The sequence below is a fragment of the Anomaloglossus baeobatrachus genome, chromosome 3 (assembly GCF_048569485.1).
Source record: "Anomaloglossus baeobatrachus isolate aAnoBae1 chromosome 3, aAnoBae1.hap1, whole genome shotgun sequence".
In the NCBI taxonomy this organism is placed as follows: Eukaryota; Metazoa; Chordata; class Amphibia; order Anura; family Aromobatidae; genus Anomaloglossus; species Anomaloglossus baeobatrachus.
The window spans coordinates 622,023,576-622,040,902 of NC_134355.1; the positions used below are offsets into that span (position 1 = coordinate 622,023,576).

The 17,327-nt window shown below is 48.1% G+C and overlaps 1 protein-coding gene across 1 annotated transcript in view; it reads right to left on the reverse strand.

The window, feature by feature from the left end:
• NOL10 (nucleolar protein 10) overlaps positions 1-17,327 on the reverse strand; it is a 190,686-nt gene that overhangs the window by 10,943 nt on the left and 162,416 nt on the right. The window contains exon 20 of the mRNA XM_075338765.1: positions 12,154-12,256. Within this exon, the coding sequence (XP_075194880.1) occupies positions 12,154-12,256 (103 nt within the window). The remainder of the gene's footprint in view (positions 1-12,153; positions 12,257-17,327) is intronic.

Here is a 17,327-nt window from a genome sequence, read left to right on the forward strand (position 1 = left end):
TAACATTCAGGCTGCGTTGGCATGCCTCGAGGGAGGTTGCTTTGACGAGTAGATCGTCCAAGTACGGAATCACCGGGTGTCCGTGAGAGTGCAAGACTGCTACCACTGCTGCCATGACCTTGGTGCCCACCCGTGGGGCTGTCGCCAGACTGAATGGCAGAGCTACGAACAGAAGATGTTCGTCTCCTATCACAAAACGTAGAAAACGTTGGTGCTCCGTAGCAATTGGCACGTGGAGATAGGCATCTTTGATGTCTGTTGAGGCAAGGAAGTCTCCTCGAGACATTGAGGCAATGACGGATCGGAGGGATCCCATCCGGAACCGCCTGGCGTTCGCATGCTCGTTGAGCAGTTTCAGAACCAGAACAGGACGGAAGGAACCGTCCATTTTTGGAGCCACAAAGAGATTGGAGTACAAACCCTCGCCCTCGTTCCTGAGGGGGGACAGGGATCACCACTCCTTCTGCTCTTAGAGCGTCCACCGCCTGCAGCAGGGCGTCTGCTCGGTGGAGAGGTGGGGCCGTTCTGAAGAATGGAGTCGGAAGACGAGAACAGAACACTGTCCTGTGCACGTGAGCACAATGTCCGTCACCCACCGGTCTGTGACCTGTGGCAGCTAAATGTCGCCAAAGGCGGGGGAGTCTGCCATCAACCGCGGATGCGGAGAGAGAGAGAGAGAGCTGAGAGTCCTGAGGAGACCGCCTTGGTAGCGGTTCCTCCGACTGCCTTCCTTGGGCGAGATTGAGCCCGGCCGGAATCTGAGCCCGTCTGAGGTTTTGTAGCCCTTTTGCACGAGGACAATTGGGACCTGCCGGAGCTTGGGAAGGACCGAAACCTCGACTGTACTTTTAGGACAGCATTAACAGGGTAAGTCGCAGTGCAGACATTGCGGGGTTACGGACGCCTCTGCGGTACAGATGTCCCTGCTCAAGGTCAGCTGCGCAAGAACAGCAGAAAAGGTTAGGTTGCCAATACGGCTGTGGATGCCGGAGCAACCGACACGCCGATAGCCTCCTAGACAGATTTCAACCAGAGTCCATCTGTCTGTGAATAGCATCTTGAAGTGAAGCCCCATCGCCAGTGCAACTATGGCTCTATATGCAAGCCTGGAGATTGGAGAATCCACCTTTGGACCCTGGGTCCAGCGCTGACCACGTCAGGGGAAAAAAGGGATAACGTGTATCCTAAAAACGTTTGGAGAAGACGCTTATCTGGTAAGCGTGGTGTTCCTGGACTGCTTCTCTGAAGTCAGCGTGGCCAGAAAAATACTCAATATCTGCGTGAGACACTGAAAAGGAACTTCTCCTGTTCGTCTCCTATCTCCCCTGGGGGAGCTGAGGGAGAAAGATCCAACCTTCCATTGATGGACGGTATAGGATCATTCCGTATGGCGTTACCACCCGGTGTATCCGGATTGAGAGCGATGTCAGTATCAAAGCCCTGAAGAGCTGCCTTTTGTTCAAGTAGATTGCCCATGGGTGCAAGTCTCTATATTATGACTACTCCGTCCCTGTCCATGGACAGGGTTGACAGGAGGTTTCTTTGGCCACAACTAGTAGAGCCCCGGCAGACGAAGTGCTAGAGACCCCGGCAGACGACGTGCTACAGGGGAGCATGCACACAATGGGACGGTGTCATGAACAGCATCCCATGTAGTAAAAACAGCACTGAAAACTGTGTTGCTTTTTTGCCGCTGCCGACTAGCTATCTAGAAGTATATAGCCAAGATTGGTGACCGTACATTGCAATGTATAGCATACAGGCATAAAGTACAAATGACCACTGCAGCACAAGCAATACAAGCAGCATAGAAGCCTGTGCCCTGGCACCCCTGCTCTTCTGCTGCTGTATACTCGTCATCTAGGGGAATATAGCCCAGAAGAGTGACCCTACAGTGCAATGTATAGTATACAAGCACAAGTACAAATGAACACTGCAGTACATGCAATACAAGCAGCATAGAAGCCTGTGCCCTGGCACCTCTGCTCTTCTGCTGCTGTAGACTGGTCATCTAGGGGAATATAGCCCAGAAGAGTGACCATACAGTGCAATGTATAGCATACAAGCACAAGTACAAATGCACACTGCAGCCCATGCAATACAAGCAGCATAGAAAAAAACCTGTGCCCCAGCACCCTTGGTTTTCTGCTGCTGTAGTCTAGCCATTCCAGAAGAATATAGCTAAGACTAGCGACTGTACAGTGCAATGTATAGCATATCAGCATAAACACAAATGAACACCTCAGTCGTGCAAAACAAGCAGCCCAGAAAGCCTGTGCCTTAGCACACCTGCTTTCCTGCTGCTGATGTGTCGCTCCCCAAGCGGGCATATAGCGACCTATGTAGTTAAAAACACACATGTATACACTGCAGTTATATCGTGGTCAGCACTATTGTGCCTCTTACCGCCCGCCTATAAGCGGGTGTATGATCGCCACTGTCCTGCCTTGGTGCCCCGAGCTCTGCAGTAATGGCTGCCGGCTTCTTCCCCAGCTCGTGTGAGTAGGGGCGGGCCGTGGGCGTGCCCCCAAGGCAGAGCGGGAATCCGGCGTCTGACAGAGTGCAGTGAGAGGGCTGGAGCATGTAAAAAGGCTCCAGCCCTCGGCGCTGCTGATTGCTCAGCGCCTGTCCCCTTCCCTGAGTGACAGGGAGGGGGCGGGAACGAAGCGGCACTAGGCCGCAGAAGCCGGGGACTGGAGTTATAAGCGCCGCCGCCGTAAAAGCGCGGTCGGCGCCCAGTCCCCGGCGAACTACAAGTCCCAGCCGCGCCGCCGCTCCCGGAGCGTCCGGCGCGGTAGTTACCAAAACACAAAGTCACTCAGCAAAGCTGCAGTGACTGTAACCCTTTACTGTCCCCGGCGCACTAGCACACCCAGCAAGTCTGGAGTGTGCTGTGCCTGTGTGTACGGGGACACAGAGTACCTGTAATGGTGCAGGGCCATGTCCCTGAACGGTACTCCAGCTCCGTATCCAGCAGGTTCAAATGGGTCTGTGGATGGAGCCCGGCGTCAGAGCTTTGAGGCCGGCAGGATCCCACTTCCTCAGAGCCCCCCAGGGGGATGTGGAAGGAAAGCAGCATGTGGGCTCCAGCCTCCGTACCAGCAATAGGTACCTCAACCTTACAACACCATCCAGGGGTGAGAAGGGAGCATGCTGGGGCCACTATATGTGTCCTCTTTTCTTCCATCCGAAATAGTCAGCAGCTACTGCTGACTAAAATCTGTGGAGCTATGCGTGGATGTCTGACCTCCTTCGCACACAAAGCTAAAACTGGAGAACCCGTGATACCACGGGGGGGTATAGCCAGAGGGGGAGGGGCCTTGCACTTTTTAGTGTAGTGCTTTGTGTGGCCTCCGGAGGGCAGTAGCTATACCCCAATCGTCTGGGTCTCCCAATAGAGCGCTGAAGAAATATATATATATATATATATATATATATATATATATATATATATATATATATATATATTATACATTATATATATATATATATATATATATATATGTATAATATATATATATATATATATATATATATATATATATATATATATATATATATATATATATATATATATATATATATATATATATATATATATATATATATATATATATATATATATATATATATATATACACATACACACACACACATACACACACTTTATATATATTGCCAAAAATTACAAAAAAGTGCTTAATGCATGGGACAAAATGATCCAATAAGTTCTAGAGTGATAGATTGGAGGAAATGGACCTTATGCACTGAAATATCAAATACTGCACCTCAAATATAAAACAGGTGTAAAAAGATAAAAGCAAGAGGCGTTGAGGTGCATATAAATCCCCTTTAATTCAACAGTGATCGCAATGAAGTGCTTAGTGTAATTCTATATATATATATATATATATATATATATATATATATATATATATATATATATATATATATATATATATATATATATATATATATATATATATATATATAATGATAAATAGGGGTTAAAAGGCTGTTTCCATCTCCAGGATACGATCCCAATATGTAGTAGGTGTAATAATATTAAAAATTACCTCCAGTTAGGAATGTAGTATAGTTCTCCTGATATAGCCATGTCTCTTACCTCATTTGCAGCGCATTGGCGCTCTGGTGCCCATGGTTACGAGCACTCATATTGTGACAGTTATTTGCTCATGGTCATAACCATGTATACCTTGGCTGCAATGCCCTGCACATGAGGTAAGAGACATGGCTATATCAGAAGTATCAGAAGTACTATACTACATTTCTAATTGGAGGTATTTGCTAATATTCTTATTATTACACTAACTACATATTGGGATAGGATCCTGGAGATGGGAATACCCCTTTAAGTAACATGGTAATCTGCACAGAGTACAACAATAATGACTCTAGTCACCAGCACTTTACTGGGTAGTTCTCATGTAGTGATTGGATCAATGGTGAGGCTCCATACGCAGGAGGTAAATCACAGCATACAGGTTCAGTGTATAATTACTTGTGATGAGTGATCTCTACCAGGCTCAGACAGGCACAACTAGTATACGCGAGTATAATGGAAGTCAATGGGATACTCAAGGATTCCCGGGAAAAATGATTGCATTCTCCACTGAATTCTGTTACACTTGGCACACGAGTCGCCCCCAACTGCTCCTTACAAGTACCAAGCCCCCGAGAATGGGAGTGCTTAGTCATCACTAGAAAATACCAAAGGGTTAAGCTGATGCACACAAAGGATCCCCTGACGCGCGTTTCCTCATGCTTCTTCCTGAGGGGCGAGGAGTAACAAGGGGGCTTTTTATAGAAGGCAGATTTGCCTCAGGTGTAGAAGTTGGTCTGGCATGGTCATCAAGGCTCAGGAGCCCCTGGCTCAGTGTCCTGTGTCACACCGCCGACGTGTCAGAGGGGGGCTGGTACAAGTGAGGCACAATAGAGGTTGTCCGGCAACGAAATTCGAAGCACACTGTTACACACTAGTAAGGGAATATGGAAAGGAAGGGTATTTGAGTGTTCAAGGAAGGCAAGAATGGTTATAAAAGGGAGCACATGTATACACTGGGCGTACGTTGCTGCCACCAAATGGATAAAAAATAAATTTTCTTCATGATTGATGGAGATGCACAGTTAAAATTAGATAAATGAGGGATGAGAAAGGAAAAGAATGAAATGGAGAAGAGGACACAAATTTGCCCATGTACATATAGGTGAGTGTGAACAGACAGGTGTGAGGTGCGAAGCAAAAAATACGAAAAAATGCTAAAATGTCATAAGAATGAGTGAATAGGATTGAAAAACCATTGCATAGTGAAGGTAACATCCATCCAATAATGTAAAATGAAAGTAAAAAGGGGGCGTTAAATAGTGTTTGCACGTAAAATACAAAAAAAAAAAAATAAATTCTAAAATTGTAAAAAAGGAGGGTTTTTTGGGATCACAACCCAAACCATGGAGGGGAGATAGAAGTGAAAGTTATGGGCGGCCGATATAAGAGTCTATTCATAAGATTCTATCTCAGAGACTTAAGTCTGTATTCACTTAAGACAGATATTGAGAAGGAAAGATCAGTCCAGGAGGAGAAAGAGGCACATATATCTGATGAGATAAATTATGTTTATTTTCACATTTACTGCTGATTTCTGAAATTAAAATTTATATGACTGTGACTCTGTAATAATTACATAAGGACACATCTGTCTTCTGATCCTTTACATCCACTCATATTCGAGATCTCGGAGTGACGACAGCTGTAAGGCAGTTTCCTTATATATTCCTCGCCATGTTTGGTGGCAGACATTGAGCAGCTGTCACAGTCGTCATAAATCACACAGCAAGAATCCACCTCAACATTTGTTAGCCCAAATTGCATACAAGTTATCTCTCCAAATCCTTTATACTGGAGTTCTACAATCCAGCACTTACCATAGAAATAAGCGCTCAGTGTTTATAGGCCAGGGTCACACTGGTGGAGAGCGTCCAATGCGAGATGCTAAAGCCTGCTTTACACGTTACGATTCTGCATACGATATCGTAGGCGATCGTAACCGCCCCCATCGTATGTGCGGCACGTTCAATTTGTTGAACGTGCCACACAGACGATTCACCCCCGTCACACGTACTTACCCGTCCATACGACCTCGATGTGGGCAGCGAACGTCCACTTCCTGGAGTGGGAGGGACGTTCGGTGTCACATAGACGTCACGCGGCAGCCGGCCAATAGAAGCGGAGGGGCGGAGATGAGCGGGACGTAAACATCCTGCCCACCTCCTTCCTTCCGCATTGCTGGCCGGGAGCCGCAGGACGCAGGTAAGATCTGTTCATCGTTCCCGGGGTGTCACACACTGCGATGTGTGCTACCCCGGGTACGATGAACAACCTGACGTTCAATTCATGAGGAATGAACGACGTGCGTGCGATGAACGTTTTACCGTTCAATCGCATGTAGCGGTTACACAGTACAATGTACCTTACGATGCCGGATGTACGTCACTTAAGACGTGACCCCGCCGACACATCGTAAGATACATTGCAGCGTGTAATCACACTCGACTTAGACTCTGCTCCGAGCGTGACCGGGTGTCATCTACTGTGAAACGATTCTCTCACATACAAGAATTGGATCACAGATGAGGAGAAGGAGAGATTACTTTCATCTCCTCCATTGTCTGTCTCTGGGTATATTGCACTGCACTTGAATGTCATCAGTGCAGTCTGATGTTTCACACGCTCCCATAAGGTCCAGTCACACTAAGCAACTTACCAGCGATCCCAACAATGATAGGGATCGCTGGTAAGTTGCTAGGAGGTTGCTGGTGAGATGTCACACTGCGACGCTCCAGCGATCCCACCAGCAACCTGACCTGGCAGGGATCGCTGGAGCGTCGCTACACGAGTTGCTGGTAAGCTTACCAGCAACCAGTGACCAGCCCCCAGCGCCGCGTGGAAGATGCTGCGCTTGGTAACTAAGGTAAATATCGGGTAACCAACCCGATATTTACCTTGGTTACCAGCGCACGGAGCTACACGTGCAGAGAGCAGGGAGCAGCGCACACCGAGCGCTGGCTCCCTGCTCTCCTAGTTACAGCACACATCGGGTTAATTACCCGATGTGTGCTGCAGCTACATGTGCACAGAGCAGGGAGCAGCGCACAATGCTTAGCGCTGGCTCCTTGCTCTCCTAGCTACAGCACACATCGGGTTAATTAACCCGATGTGTCCTGCAGCTACATGTGCACAGAGCAGGAGCCGGCACTGACAGTGAGAGCGGCGGAGGCTGGTAACAAAGGTAAATATCGGGTAACCAAGGACAGGGCTTCTTGGTTACCCGATGTTTACTGTGGTTACCAGCCTCCGCAGAAGCCGGCTCCTGCTGCCTGCACATTTAGTTGTTGCTGTCTCGCTGTCACACACAGCGATCTGCGCTTCACAGCGGGACAGCAACAACTAAAAAATGGCCCAGGACATTCAGCAACAACCAACGACCTCACAGCAGGGGCCAGGTTGTTGCTGGATGTCACACACAGCAACATTGCTAGCAACGTCACAAAAGTTGTTCGTTAGCAGCGATGTTGCTAGCGATGTTGCTTAGTGTGACGGGGCCTATAGACTTGGACGGGTGAGCACAATCTAAGACTTGCTGCCAATAGCACTTGCAGCGATTTTTTTTCCTCAATCAGAATAGAGCGGAAAAACTCAGATCTGCTCTGCGTCATTGACTAACATTGGTCAGAGTGCAATGAAAGATTTTCTCTCATTGCACTCATCCGATTTATACGCTCGTGTGAGTGAGCCCATTCCCTTCTCTCCATTGGGCTTCTCTCTTGCTGCCCCTGTTCCACCAATCGGGTAGATATCTGTGTGTGCAGAATTGTTCAATCAAATCCATTGGGTGTATCTGTCCCCATCCACCCCCCTGAATCCCTTAGTTGGGCGTGTGTCTCCTGATCTCTCAATTGGGCATGTCAATCTCTCCCCCAGAACTCTCCATTGGGAGCATTGTCTACCTGATCCCTCGGAATGTGTCAATACCCCCAACCCCAATCCAACCATTGGGCGTATCATTGCTCGCCCCCGATCCCACCATTGGTCGTGTAATTCCCCGCCCCCGATCCCACCATTGGGCATATCATTGCCCACCCCCGATTTCATTGGGCACGTATCATTCTCCGCCCCCAATCCCACCATTGGGCACGTGTCATTCTCCATCTCCGATACCACCATTGGGCGTGTGTCATCCCCCCCCAGATCCCACCTTCAGTGTGTTCCATCCCTCCAGATCCCACCATCGGGCGTGTTTCATCCCTCCACAGATCTTGCCATTGGGCGTGTTCCATTAGCCCCCTCCACCATTGGGCATGTTCCATTTTCCCCCCCTCGATGCCGCCATTGGGTGGGTCATCTCACCATTGGATGTGTCATTCCCCCAATGCCACCTTTGGGTGTGTGGGTCAAACTCCTGACCCTTCCATTGTGCGTGTTCCTCTCTCCCCATCCCTCTATTTGACATGCGTCCCACAATCCCTCTATTCAGCATATGTCCCCCGATTCCTCCACTGAGCAAGCATCCTCCTGTCAGATCCCTCCATTGGGCGTGCGCCCTCCCGCCACATCACTCCATTGGGTATGTGTCACCCCCCGATCACTCCTTTGAGTGTGTCCCCCCTGATCTCTCCAATGAGTGTGTGTTCACCCCACCGTCCCCCACATCCAAACCCTGCCCCCCTCCCCGGATCACGCCGTTTGGCATGTCTGTCCCTTCCTTTCAAAACCTTCATTGGGTTTGTCTGTCTAACCATATGAGCCCTCCACTGGGCATGTCTGTCTTTCCCCCATCCCTGTTCCCTCAATTGTTGCGCCCCCACTCCTCATATCTTCCTCTTTGCTAACTGAAAGTCCAGCCTAATGTGTCACCATTTCCTTATAATGCAGATGTAGTGCCCCTGACTATGTCAGGGTGCTGCAGGGAACTGCATCCTGTCCCTCAGGGTGCAGGGTCTACCCCCGTGGTTCCAGGTTCCCATCAACAGTGTCACGGACATCCGCACTACAAATCCCAACCACACCTCACACCAGGACTGGACAGACACACCAGTGGGTTGGTCAAGTTGGAGCACGGCCGCCCACCTAGGGGGTCAGGCAGACTGGTGGGAAGGAGGAAGTCAGTTCTCAAAGAGAGGGAGTTGAGTTGTAGCCCTCAGAATGAGGAGCAGGGGAGTTGGAGCTCCCAGGGAGGCTACAGGTTGGGTCGCAAACGGTGGTCCGGGACCACAGGAGTCAATGACTGGTATTAGGAACACTGGACAGGAGTGTAACGGACGCAGTCTAGAAGGACTGTTGGCACCAGAAAGCCCAGCCACCTTACCGGTTCAGAGCACGGCGGGGTACAGGACCCTAGATCGGGGAGTAGCTTCAAGCAACCTGATAAAGAAACCATCCACCACAGGTTAATTATGGACTTTCCCCAAGAGCTCAGAGATTGGAGGTATCAGCACAACGCGGGGGATAGGGTTCTCCAAAATACACAACCCACTAAAATCCCAAGTGCCAGCCACCAAGAGCACAGCTGCCATACACACGAGTAGCGGGGCCCCGAAAGCTTAAAGCCCAGGGGCCACAACAGTAAAACAATTTGTGCACGGAGGCAGGGCTCCGGACTTGCCAAGTGACACTGGTGGGAGCAGGACCTGGACGGGCTCCCCCCCTAGAGACTGCGGTGCCTGGAGACTTTGGTTTACCATCTGTGTGAGTGTCTGCTTATTCCATCAGATCCAGCACCACGACTACCGCAGTGAGTAATCTGACCCCTGCACCCTGCTTCCCAAGGCCAAGCAAGCCACCCGTTCACCAAATCCCCACAGTCCGGGGCCTTCCCTACCTGTGGAGGGACTGACACCTGGCTGCCCCACACTATCTGCCCAGGTACTCCCGTAGTCAGCGGCGGTACTTCCCTTACCGCAACCCGCAGGTGGCGTCACGGACATTCATCCTCTGTAAATATCCCCTTACATTTGAAGTGGCCGCAAGTCCCCGGGTCTGGAGACCATCGAGCCACAGCAACCCCGGATCCGAGCAGTTCGACTGCTGCTGGGGCGGCACTCAGACAATAGGGAGTGATTGAGCCACTTTCATTAAACCTTTTCAGATATGTACAGAAATCACCCTCCTAGAGCAGCATTTTACGGCTGCTCACATTTGTGGTAACAGTGGTTGCCTCATTCATTATTGGTAGCTAAGGTTTACACTACTGTGTTCACCCAATATTACTATATGAAAGATGTTTCCCAGTCAGCGGCAGAAATACCCCCTGGAGCTATTTTTACCACCTATCCCCCAGATATACAACAGGAGACAAAAATGAACTTGAAACACAAGCCTAGCATTGACTTGGACGGCATGCCGACCGATGCACCATGGTTGTCTCTTGTCCTGCTACCTATAAAAAGCTCTAAGCTGTTGCCTGATCAGATTCCCTGTGAGCTAAATATAAGCCATACAAAGCTTAGTCAGAGAGACGTGCCACTGGAGATCAGAGATGATGAATGAACCAGGACCATAGGAAGTTAAAGAGGTTGTATGTTATCCAAGGTCAGTGTTAACATACTAACCACTGGGACCACACAACCCAAAAACAGGGTTCTAAAAAATAGTTTTGTAAACTGGCACTTTACTATAAGATTGCCTTATCTTTTTGAATCAGAAAAACCTTTCCAGTTTCTTAAACTCCTATGATTAGAGTTAAGGTACCGTCACACATAACGAGATCGCTAGCGAGATCGCAGCTGAGTCACGGTTTCTGTGACGCAGTAGCGATCCCGTTAGCGATCTCGTTATGTGTGACACCTACCAGCGATCAGGCCCCTGCTGTGAGATCTCTAGTCGTTGCAGAATGGTCCAGGCCATTTTCTTCAAAGGCGATGTCCTGCTGGGCAGTACACATCGCTGTGTTTGACACTGTGTGACAGGGTCCCAGTGACTGCTGAGATCGTTGTACAGGTTGCTACTGCGATCTGTATTGTTCCTGCATCGCTGGTAAGATCTGACTGTGTGACATCTCACCAGCGACCTCCCAGCGACTTACCTGCGATCCCTATCAGGTCACATCGTTTTCAGGATCGCTGGTAAGTCGTTGTGTGTGACTGGGCTTTAACTGCGCACCAATTTCCCAGACCTGGTCCAGCAGCCGGGTAAGTACCGTATTTTTTAGATTATAAAACGCACTTTTAATCCCAAAAATTAGAGAGCAAAATGAGGGGGTGAGTCTTATAATCCGAATGTAGCTTACCAGGGGGTTGTGGAGAATGGTGACAGGAGGCAGGGACGATACTGTGGGCGTTGAGCTGCTGGAGCTCTGCAGCGCTGCTCTGTGGTGCTGGCGGTGGGGCAGGAGCCATCCTGAAAATGTGGGCGGCGCAGGTTTCAAATAATGGCGCCCAGAGTCAGCTCATGCGCAAATGGAGCTCTTGACTGAAGATCTCATCTGCGCACGTGTCACCTTTGTCCCATTGATAACATTGACAGGGGTGGACTTTAAGGAAAAATGGCACCGGGAGGTGGCACGTACACAGACGAGATCTCTGCTTGTCATTGAGCAGATAACTCAATCTGCGCACGCGCTGACTCCGGGCGCCATTTTTTTTTTTTATTTTTCAGCCTGCACCATTGACCGTTCCTGGATGTTTTCTCGGTCTCACAGCGCAGATGAGCATTTGGGTCACTCGCTGCACTGTCCGCTAGCACAACTGCCCCTGCATCCTGTAACCCCCGCTGCACCCCCTGTAAAACACCACCAGATTAGAAGATGGACCCCATTTTTTTTTTCTCTAAATTTGGGGTGCGTCTTATAAAACGAAAAATACGGTAATACTTCACTGCTGGATGGCAGGCCTGCAAGACGCCTCGTAACCCTTGGACATCCCCAATTCTTTTGATAATCTGGCGCAACATCATCATGTGACATCTCACTATGCTAATAAAACAAGAGCTGCAGATGCTGGCGGGTGGGAGGCTGCTGGCAAGGCTCCCATCTGGTGGACACAGACTACTAACCTGGCTGCTGGACTGGGTCCTGCAAATAGATATGCATCATCTCTAGCCATCATCTATTCAGACCGTACCAACCACCCATTTCTTACCTTCTTTAGCTGGAACGTTAACCGCTTGCTGCCCACGGCGGTGTCAGACACATTGAGCGTTCCGAGCTGCTCCTCCACCTTCAGCCGATCCTCAAGAGTTTTCCTTAAAAGACATAAGGCGACTGTTAGATCAGAATGTACTTCTACAACTAGGCTTGTCCAAGAGAACAACATGGCTCCTCTATCCCTCCCAGAAATAGCCTCATTAACCATAGTCCATGTTGTTTTTTGCAACATGGCCAAAAGGTTTTCCTCAGGAAACCCTGAGTGGAGCCGGCCAGTTTTTGCACTTAGATTGTATATAATCTGCCTCTTTTACAGTCCTGTCCACAAGACTAGAAGATATTACCGTACAGCCTTTGATGTAAAGACGACACTTAGGCTATGTGCCCACGCTAGAATGTCCCTGCGGATTTTTTTGCCTGAAAATCCGCGACTTTCGCGGCAAATCCGCACCCGCGGATTTGCCGCGGATTTTGATGCGGATTTTTTTTTTTTTTTTCCCCATTCAAAGCCAAAAATCCGCACCAAATCTGCACCAAACAATTGACATGCTGCAGATTTTTCCGGATCAAAATCCGCGGCAAATCCGCCGCGGAAAAATCCGCAGCATGGGCACAGCATTTCCAAAATGCCATTGAAATGGCTTGGAAGTGCTGCTGCTGCAGATTTTCGGCAAATCCGCGGTAAATCCGCGGCAAAATCCGCGGTAAATCCTGTAGCGTGGGCACATAGCCTTATACTTCAGCATATTTGATAATGGTGTCACAGTGTTGATGGGAATTGACAGGTAGTGGATTTTGTACACAGTAGTATGCCCCCCCCCCAAAACAAACAAACCCCAAGCATCATCCTTAAAAAGGGGTTAATATTCAATTTCTTAAATGGATAAATGGATAAATCTGAGAGCAGCATAATGTAGGGGCAGAGAGCCCGATTCCAGCAATGTGTCAATTACAGAACTGCTTGGTGCAGTTTTGATAAAATCCTTGTTTTTCTCTGTTGCATACATGGCATTGCTCAAGCTGTGAATAACCCCGCCCACACCCCTGATAGGCACCTTCTTCTGTACACTGTACATCATCATCACCAAGCGGCCAGTGTTGGGGGCGGGGTTAAACAGATCAGCTGGACTTTCATGCACACCAGTCCTAATCTAGTGATTATCTCCTGCTGATAAAAGACTGGATTGTATTGAAACTACTACAACCTAATAAGTGACATTTTTGGATTCCGGGTCTCAATGCCTTTATTATGCGGTTCTCCAATTAAATAATAAAAACATGGTAGGATTCCCTTTAAAGGAGCACACCATTCCCCGGCAAGCAGGAAGCCATAGGAATGTTGGCTCCTGAAGAAGGAAGATTGGACAATCCCTTTGATGCGAATCACCAGTGCAAGCCATGAGCGGACATTGAGCAAACAAGGGATGATGGGAGATTTCAGCATTGAAGCCTGCGGTATTGTGAACACAATTCTGGGGTAACGGATGGCAGGACATTATTCGGCATGTTTTTATGGCATGTTCCAATAGGTAGACATAAAAGGAGTTCCTGACCTGAACCCTTATAATACCAAGAACTGGGAAGACATTTATTTAGCATTAACTTGTGCAACCGGACTTGCAAGGAGATAACTGGGACCTGGCTTGGGGGCGGCACAGGGAAAAACGAGCATTACATCTACAACCATCGGCACCGCATTACTTCATGGGATGGGCATTTTACGAGACAGTGCTGTCTGCAGGTCAGACAAGAGGCGATGGAAGCTTTATGCAACGTTTCAGCTATTTCCCTAATGAGGAGACGTCATTGCACAACATTACAATAGAGATGTAGGTCACGCTGCAATTAATAAAATCAGACACGTCCGGAAATGATACAATGAGAACATGTCAAAGCAATCCGTAACCCTGCCGTGGGTAATCATTCAATGATGTAACATATAAAATCACTGCTATATCAGAAAAGACAAAGGGCTAAAAAAGGGCTTAAGAAAAACAGAAACCCCTCTTTCCCCCTCCCACCCAAAAAGTGTGTGATTTGGGATTCTCCCATCATCTAAAAATCATCCCATAACCATAGGACATGTAATTAGATTCTGAATTATATAGTGTTGAGCCAAAAAAACTCAAAGATTAGCCAGACCCTGGTCCAGGAGACATGTTGGTAGTCCATGGCCACCAACCAATGACTTATGAACCTCCTACTACCTATCGACTTCTGCAACTTACATTGTGTGTGCAACAACGCAACAGTGACATCACACCAGGTCTAAAAACACGGGAGGTTGGCAGGAAGGAGGTGGTCAGCGGCCACAGACTACCAACGTGGCCACTGGACCAGGGTTCTAAAAAATATTTTAGTCTCTAGATGCCAACGACCCTGACCATGGTGGTATTTGACATTTAGGACCACTGCTCTATTTAGTGCTTATAGTACTGTAAATGGTAGCCGATTACAGTGTAGGCAATGCCACAGACATTGAATCGAGTGGTGACCACAGCTCTATTTAGGTAGAGGATCCACATTCTTGTGACTGACGAGGTTTCCAATAATGAGACCTATCGCCAATGGAGATCAGCGGACCCGTGGAAGTTCGATTTGGTGAGTTCAGCAAGACTTTAATTTAAAGTATGTATTGGGACCCCGACCCGAATCCCCCCCATACTTGACCTAAACCCTGATGGAAGTCACTAATTGGGCAGTAGGGTTCTCCGCCCACATACAGCCAACTATAAACAGAACACTTTCGGGTGCGAGTGGTCAGGGATTTTGTCAGATCACCCTGTAGTTACGCGGCGCCCAGTTGGAGCAGTTCAAACACTGCAAGCAGCTGGCACTGAGCGTACCTGAGCACAGCGATGCTCTCGTGAGTGTAAAGCACACATACAGCACCCAAACTCTCATTTTTCGTAAAGTCTGTTTGTACGAACACCAAACCTCAGGTTCGCTCATCTCTAATCCTCACAAATCCATCACTCATCAGATCCCTGCTCCTCTGCACTTCTTGGTTCTGACCTGGACACACCAGAAATACCTTCACAGACGATAACTGGGTGGCTGGGTGATCAGCCTCAGCCACAGTGGGCATTTTGGAGTTTTCGTGGTGTAATGAGGGTAGGGACAATAAATCACAAGAGATGAATACAAAGAATTCTTATCAACTCAAAACCCCCTTAGAGGGTTAAAGTTTAGAAGACCACCTATTTGGAGCAGCTCCGCGAAGCTCAGTTAGTTGGTCTTCGCACACTGCAGGATGTGGCTACAGACACTGAGTGTTAGGTCCTATTAAAAAGGAATTCGGACCATCGGGTGAAGGGGAAAAACAAATAAACAAGTGTATAAAATGGCTGGAGGAGGCTCCTTAGGCTGTATCTGAGAGTCTTTAATTGTGTTGGGTTAGGAAATGATTAGTCATTGAGGTTGCGTGAAACAAGCTGACAAGCCATGTACTGGAATCTGTTCACATTACGACCCTGTCCGGCTACACGCAAGCACAAGAGACTGCAGTAATTGTTCACCAGGACCGGGCACTACGGGAATAACAGTCTAGAAAACATTTTGTTCCAATCATCCATGACAATATTTGGGATCAAATGGTTATGTCCAGGAGTTGAGGAGAGCCATTGGACAAAATACTTAACCTCTTGACAGGGCATTGTGGGAAATGTGTCAATTTGCTTTATATGAGCCAGGTTTTCAGATATAACTAAGATGGCCACCGATGACATCATAGAACTTCCCATCAGCATGGACCCAGCAGATGACGAGAGACCATCAGCATCACCATGTATCCGTCCAATGACATCATAGACCTTCCCATCAGCATGGACCCACAAGATGACAACATAGACTCTCCCATCAGCATCACCATGGATCCGTCTCTTGATGTCAGATCCGTCTACGATGACTCCACCAATCTGCTCAGGGGCTAACACATTGTTCAACCCACTGACCAATGGACACATCCAAGTATGCCCACTGTAGGGCTGACCATGGCCCTTTCCTAGGTTATATAAAAGGCATGTTTCTTGAATAAATCTCTCAGTTCTGGGCCACCTCTGATCGAGAAAAGATGAATATCCGGCTGTGTGTGTCTGTCATTTTTCAAGCATGCACTTGATCCAGAATGAGAATCAGGCAGTAGGCAACGAGTGTACCCTGGTTAAGAGTTCACCCTAACACAGGGGCCTAGATAAAAAGGCGTAAACCCTAAGTGAGTAAGAAAGGTTACCACTCTGGTAAGAGATCGTATTTGAGGGGAGCATTAAGAGACGACTATGTATGATGCAATCTTAAGACACTAGATAAACTGAACTCTGGGCCAATTCTGTCAATCAACTAAAGTCAATCAACTAAAATCGGCGTGGGGCAAGGTCAGCCGGGACAGTGCAGGACAAGTCTAGTCTTTCTTTTTGGTCTTCATGGTGCTCATCCTAGGTTTACTCTGAAATGCTGGAACGTTGCATAGAAGACATTCTACCATAGTTGCAACGGTGCCATCTGCAGTTTTAACAGCATTAGGCTATGTTCACACATCACTTTTTTGGCATCAGGCACGATCCGGCAAAAAAACTGATGCGACGGATCCGGCGAAAAAATGGATTAGTGTCATCAGTTTTTTCCATCAGTTCCTTCAGTTTTTTGACAGATCCGGTGTGATACTGAGCATGCTCCGTTAAAAAAAAACGGATCCTGCGGCCGGACCCGTTTTTTTTGCCGGACAGAAAAACGTTCACTTCAATGTTTCATAGGGCCGCCGGACAAGTACAATTTGCCGGATCCGGCAAAAAAAAAATGGATGAAACGCAAGACCATCCGGCACAATCCGGCGCTAATGAAAGTCTATGGGGGTAAAAACTGATCCGGCGGCAACAGACGCTGGATCCGTTTTTTCATGTTTTTGCCGGATGGTGCCTGATGGAAAAAAACTGATGTGAGAACGTAGCCTAACTCAAGAGACTGGATCCCTGTCAGGCGCTTTAGTTTGTTACACACAACTCCTTTCTGCACGGCACTCCTCTACATAGGAGGTGTCTGGAAATGGAGCTCAGGTAGGCGACTGCTCCTTACCATCTTCTTATACCCCGTAATTCCAGAAGACATAACAGAGCGCACATACAGGTCACTGGCAGAAAAGGAGAATTCAGCGTTCTCATATTCGGATTGCTG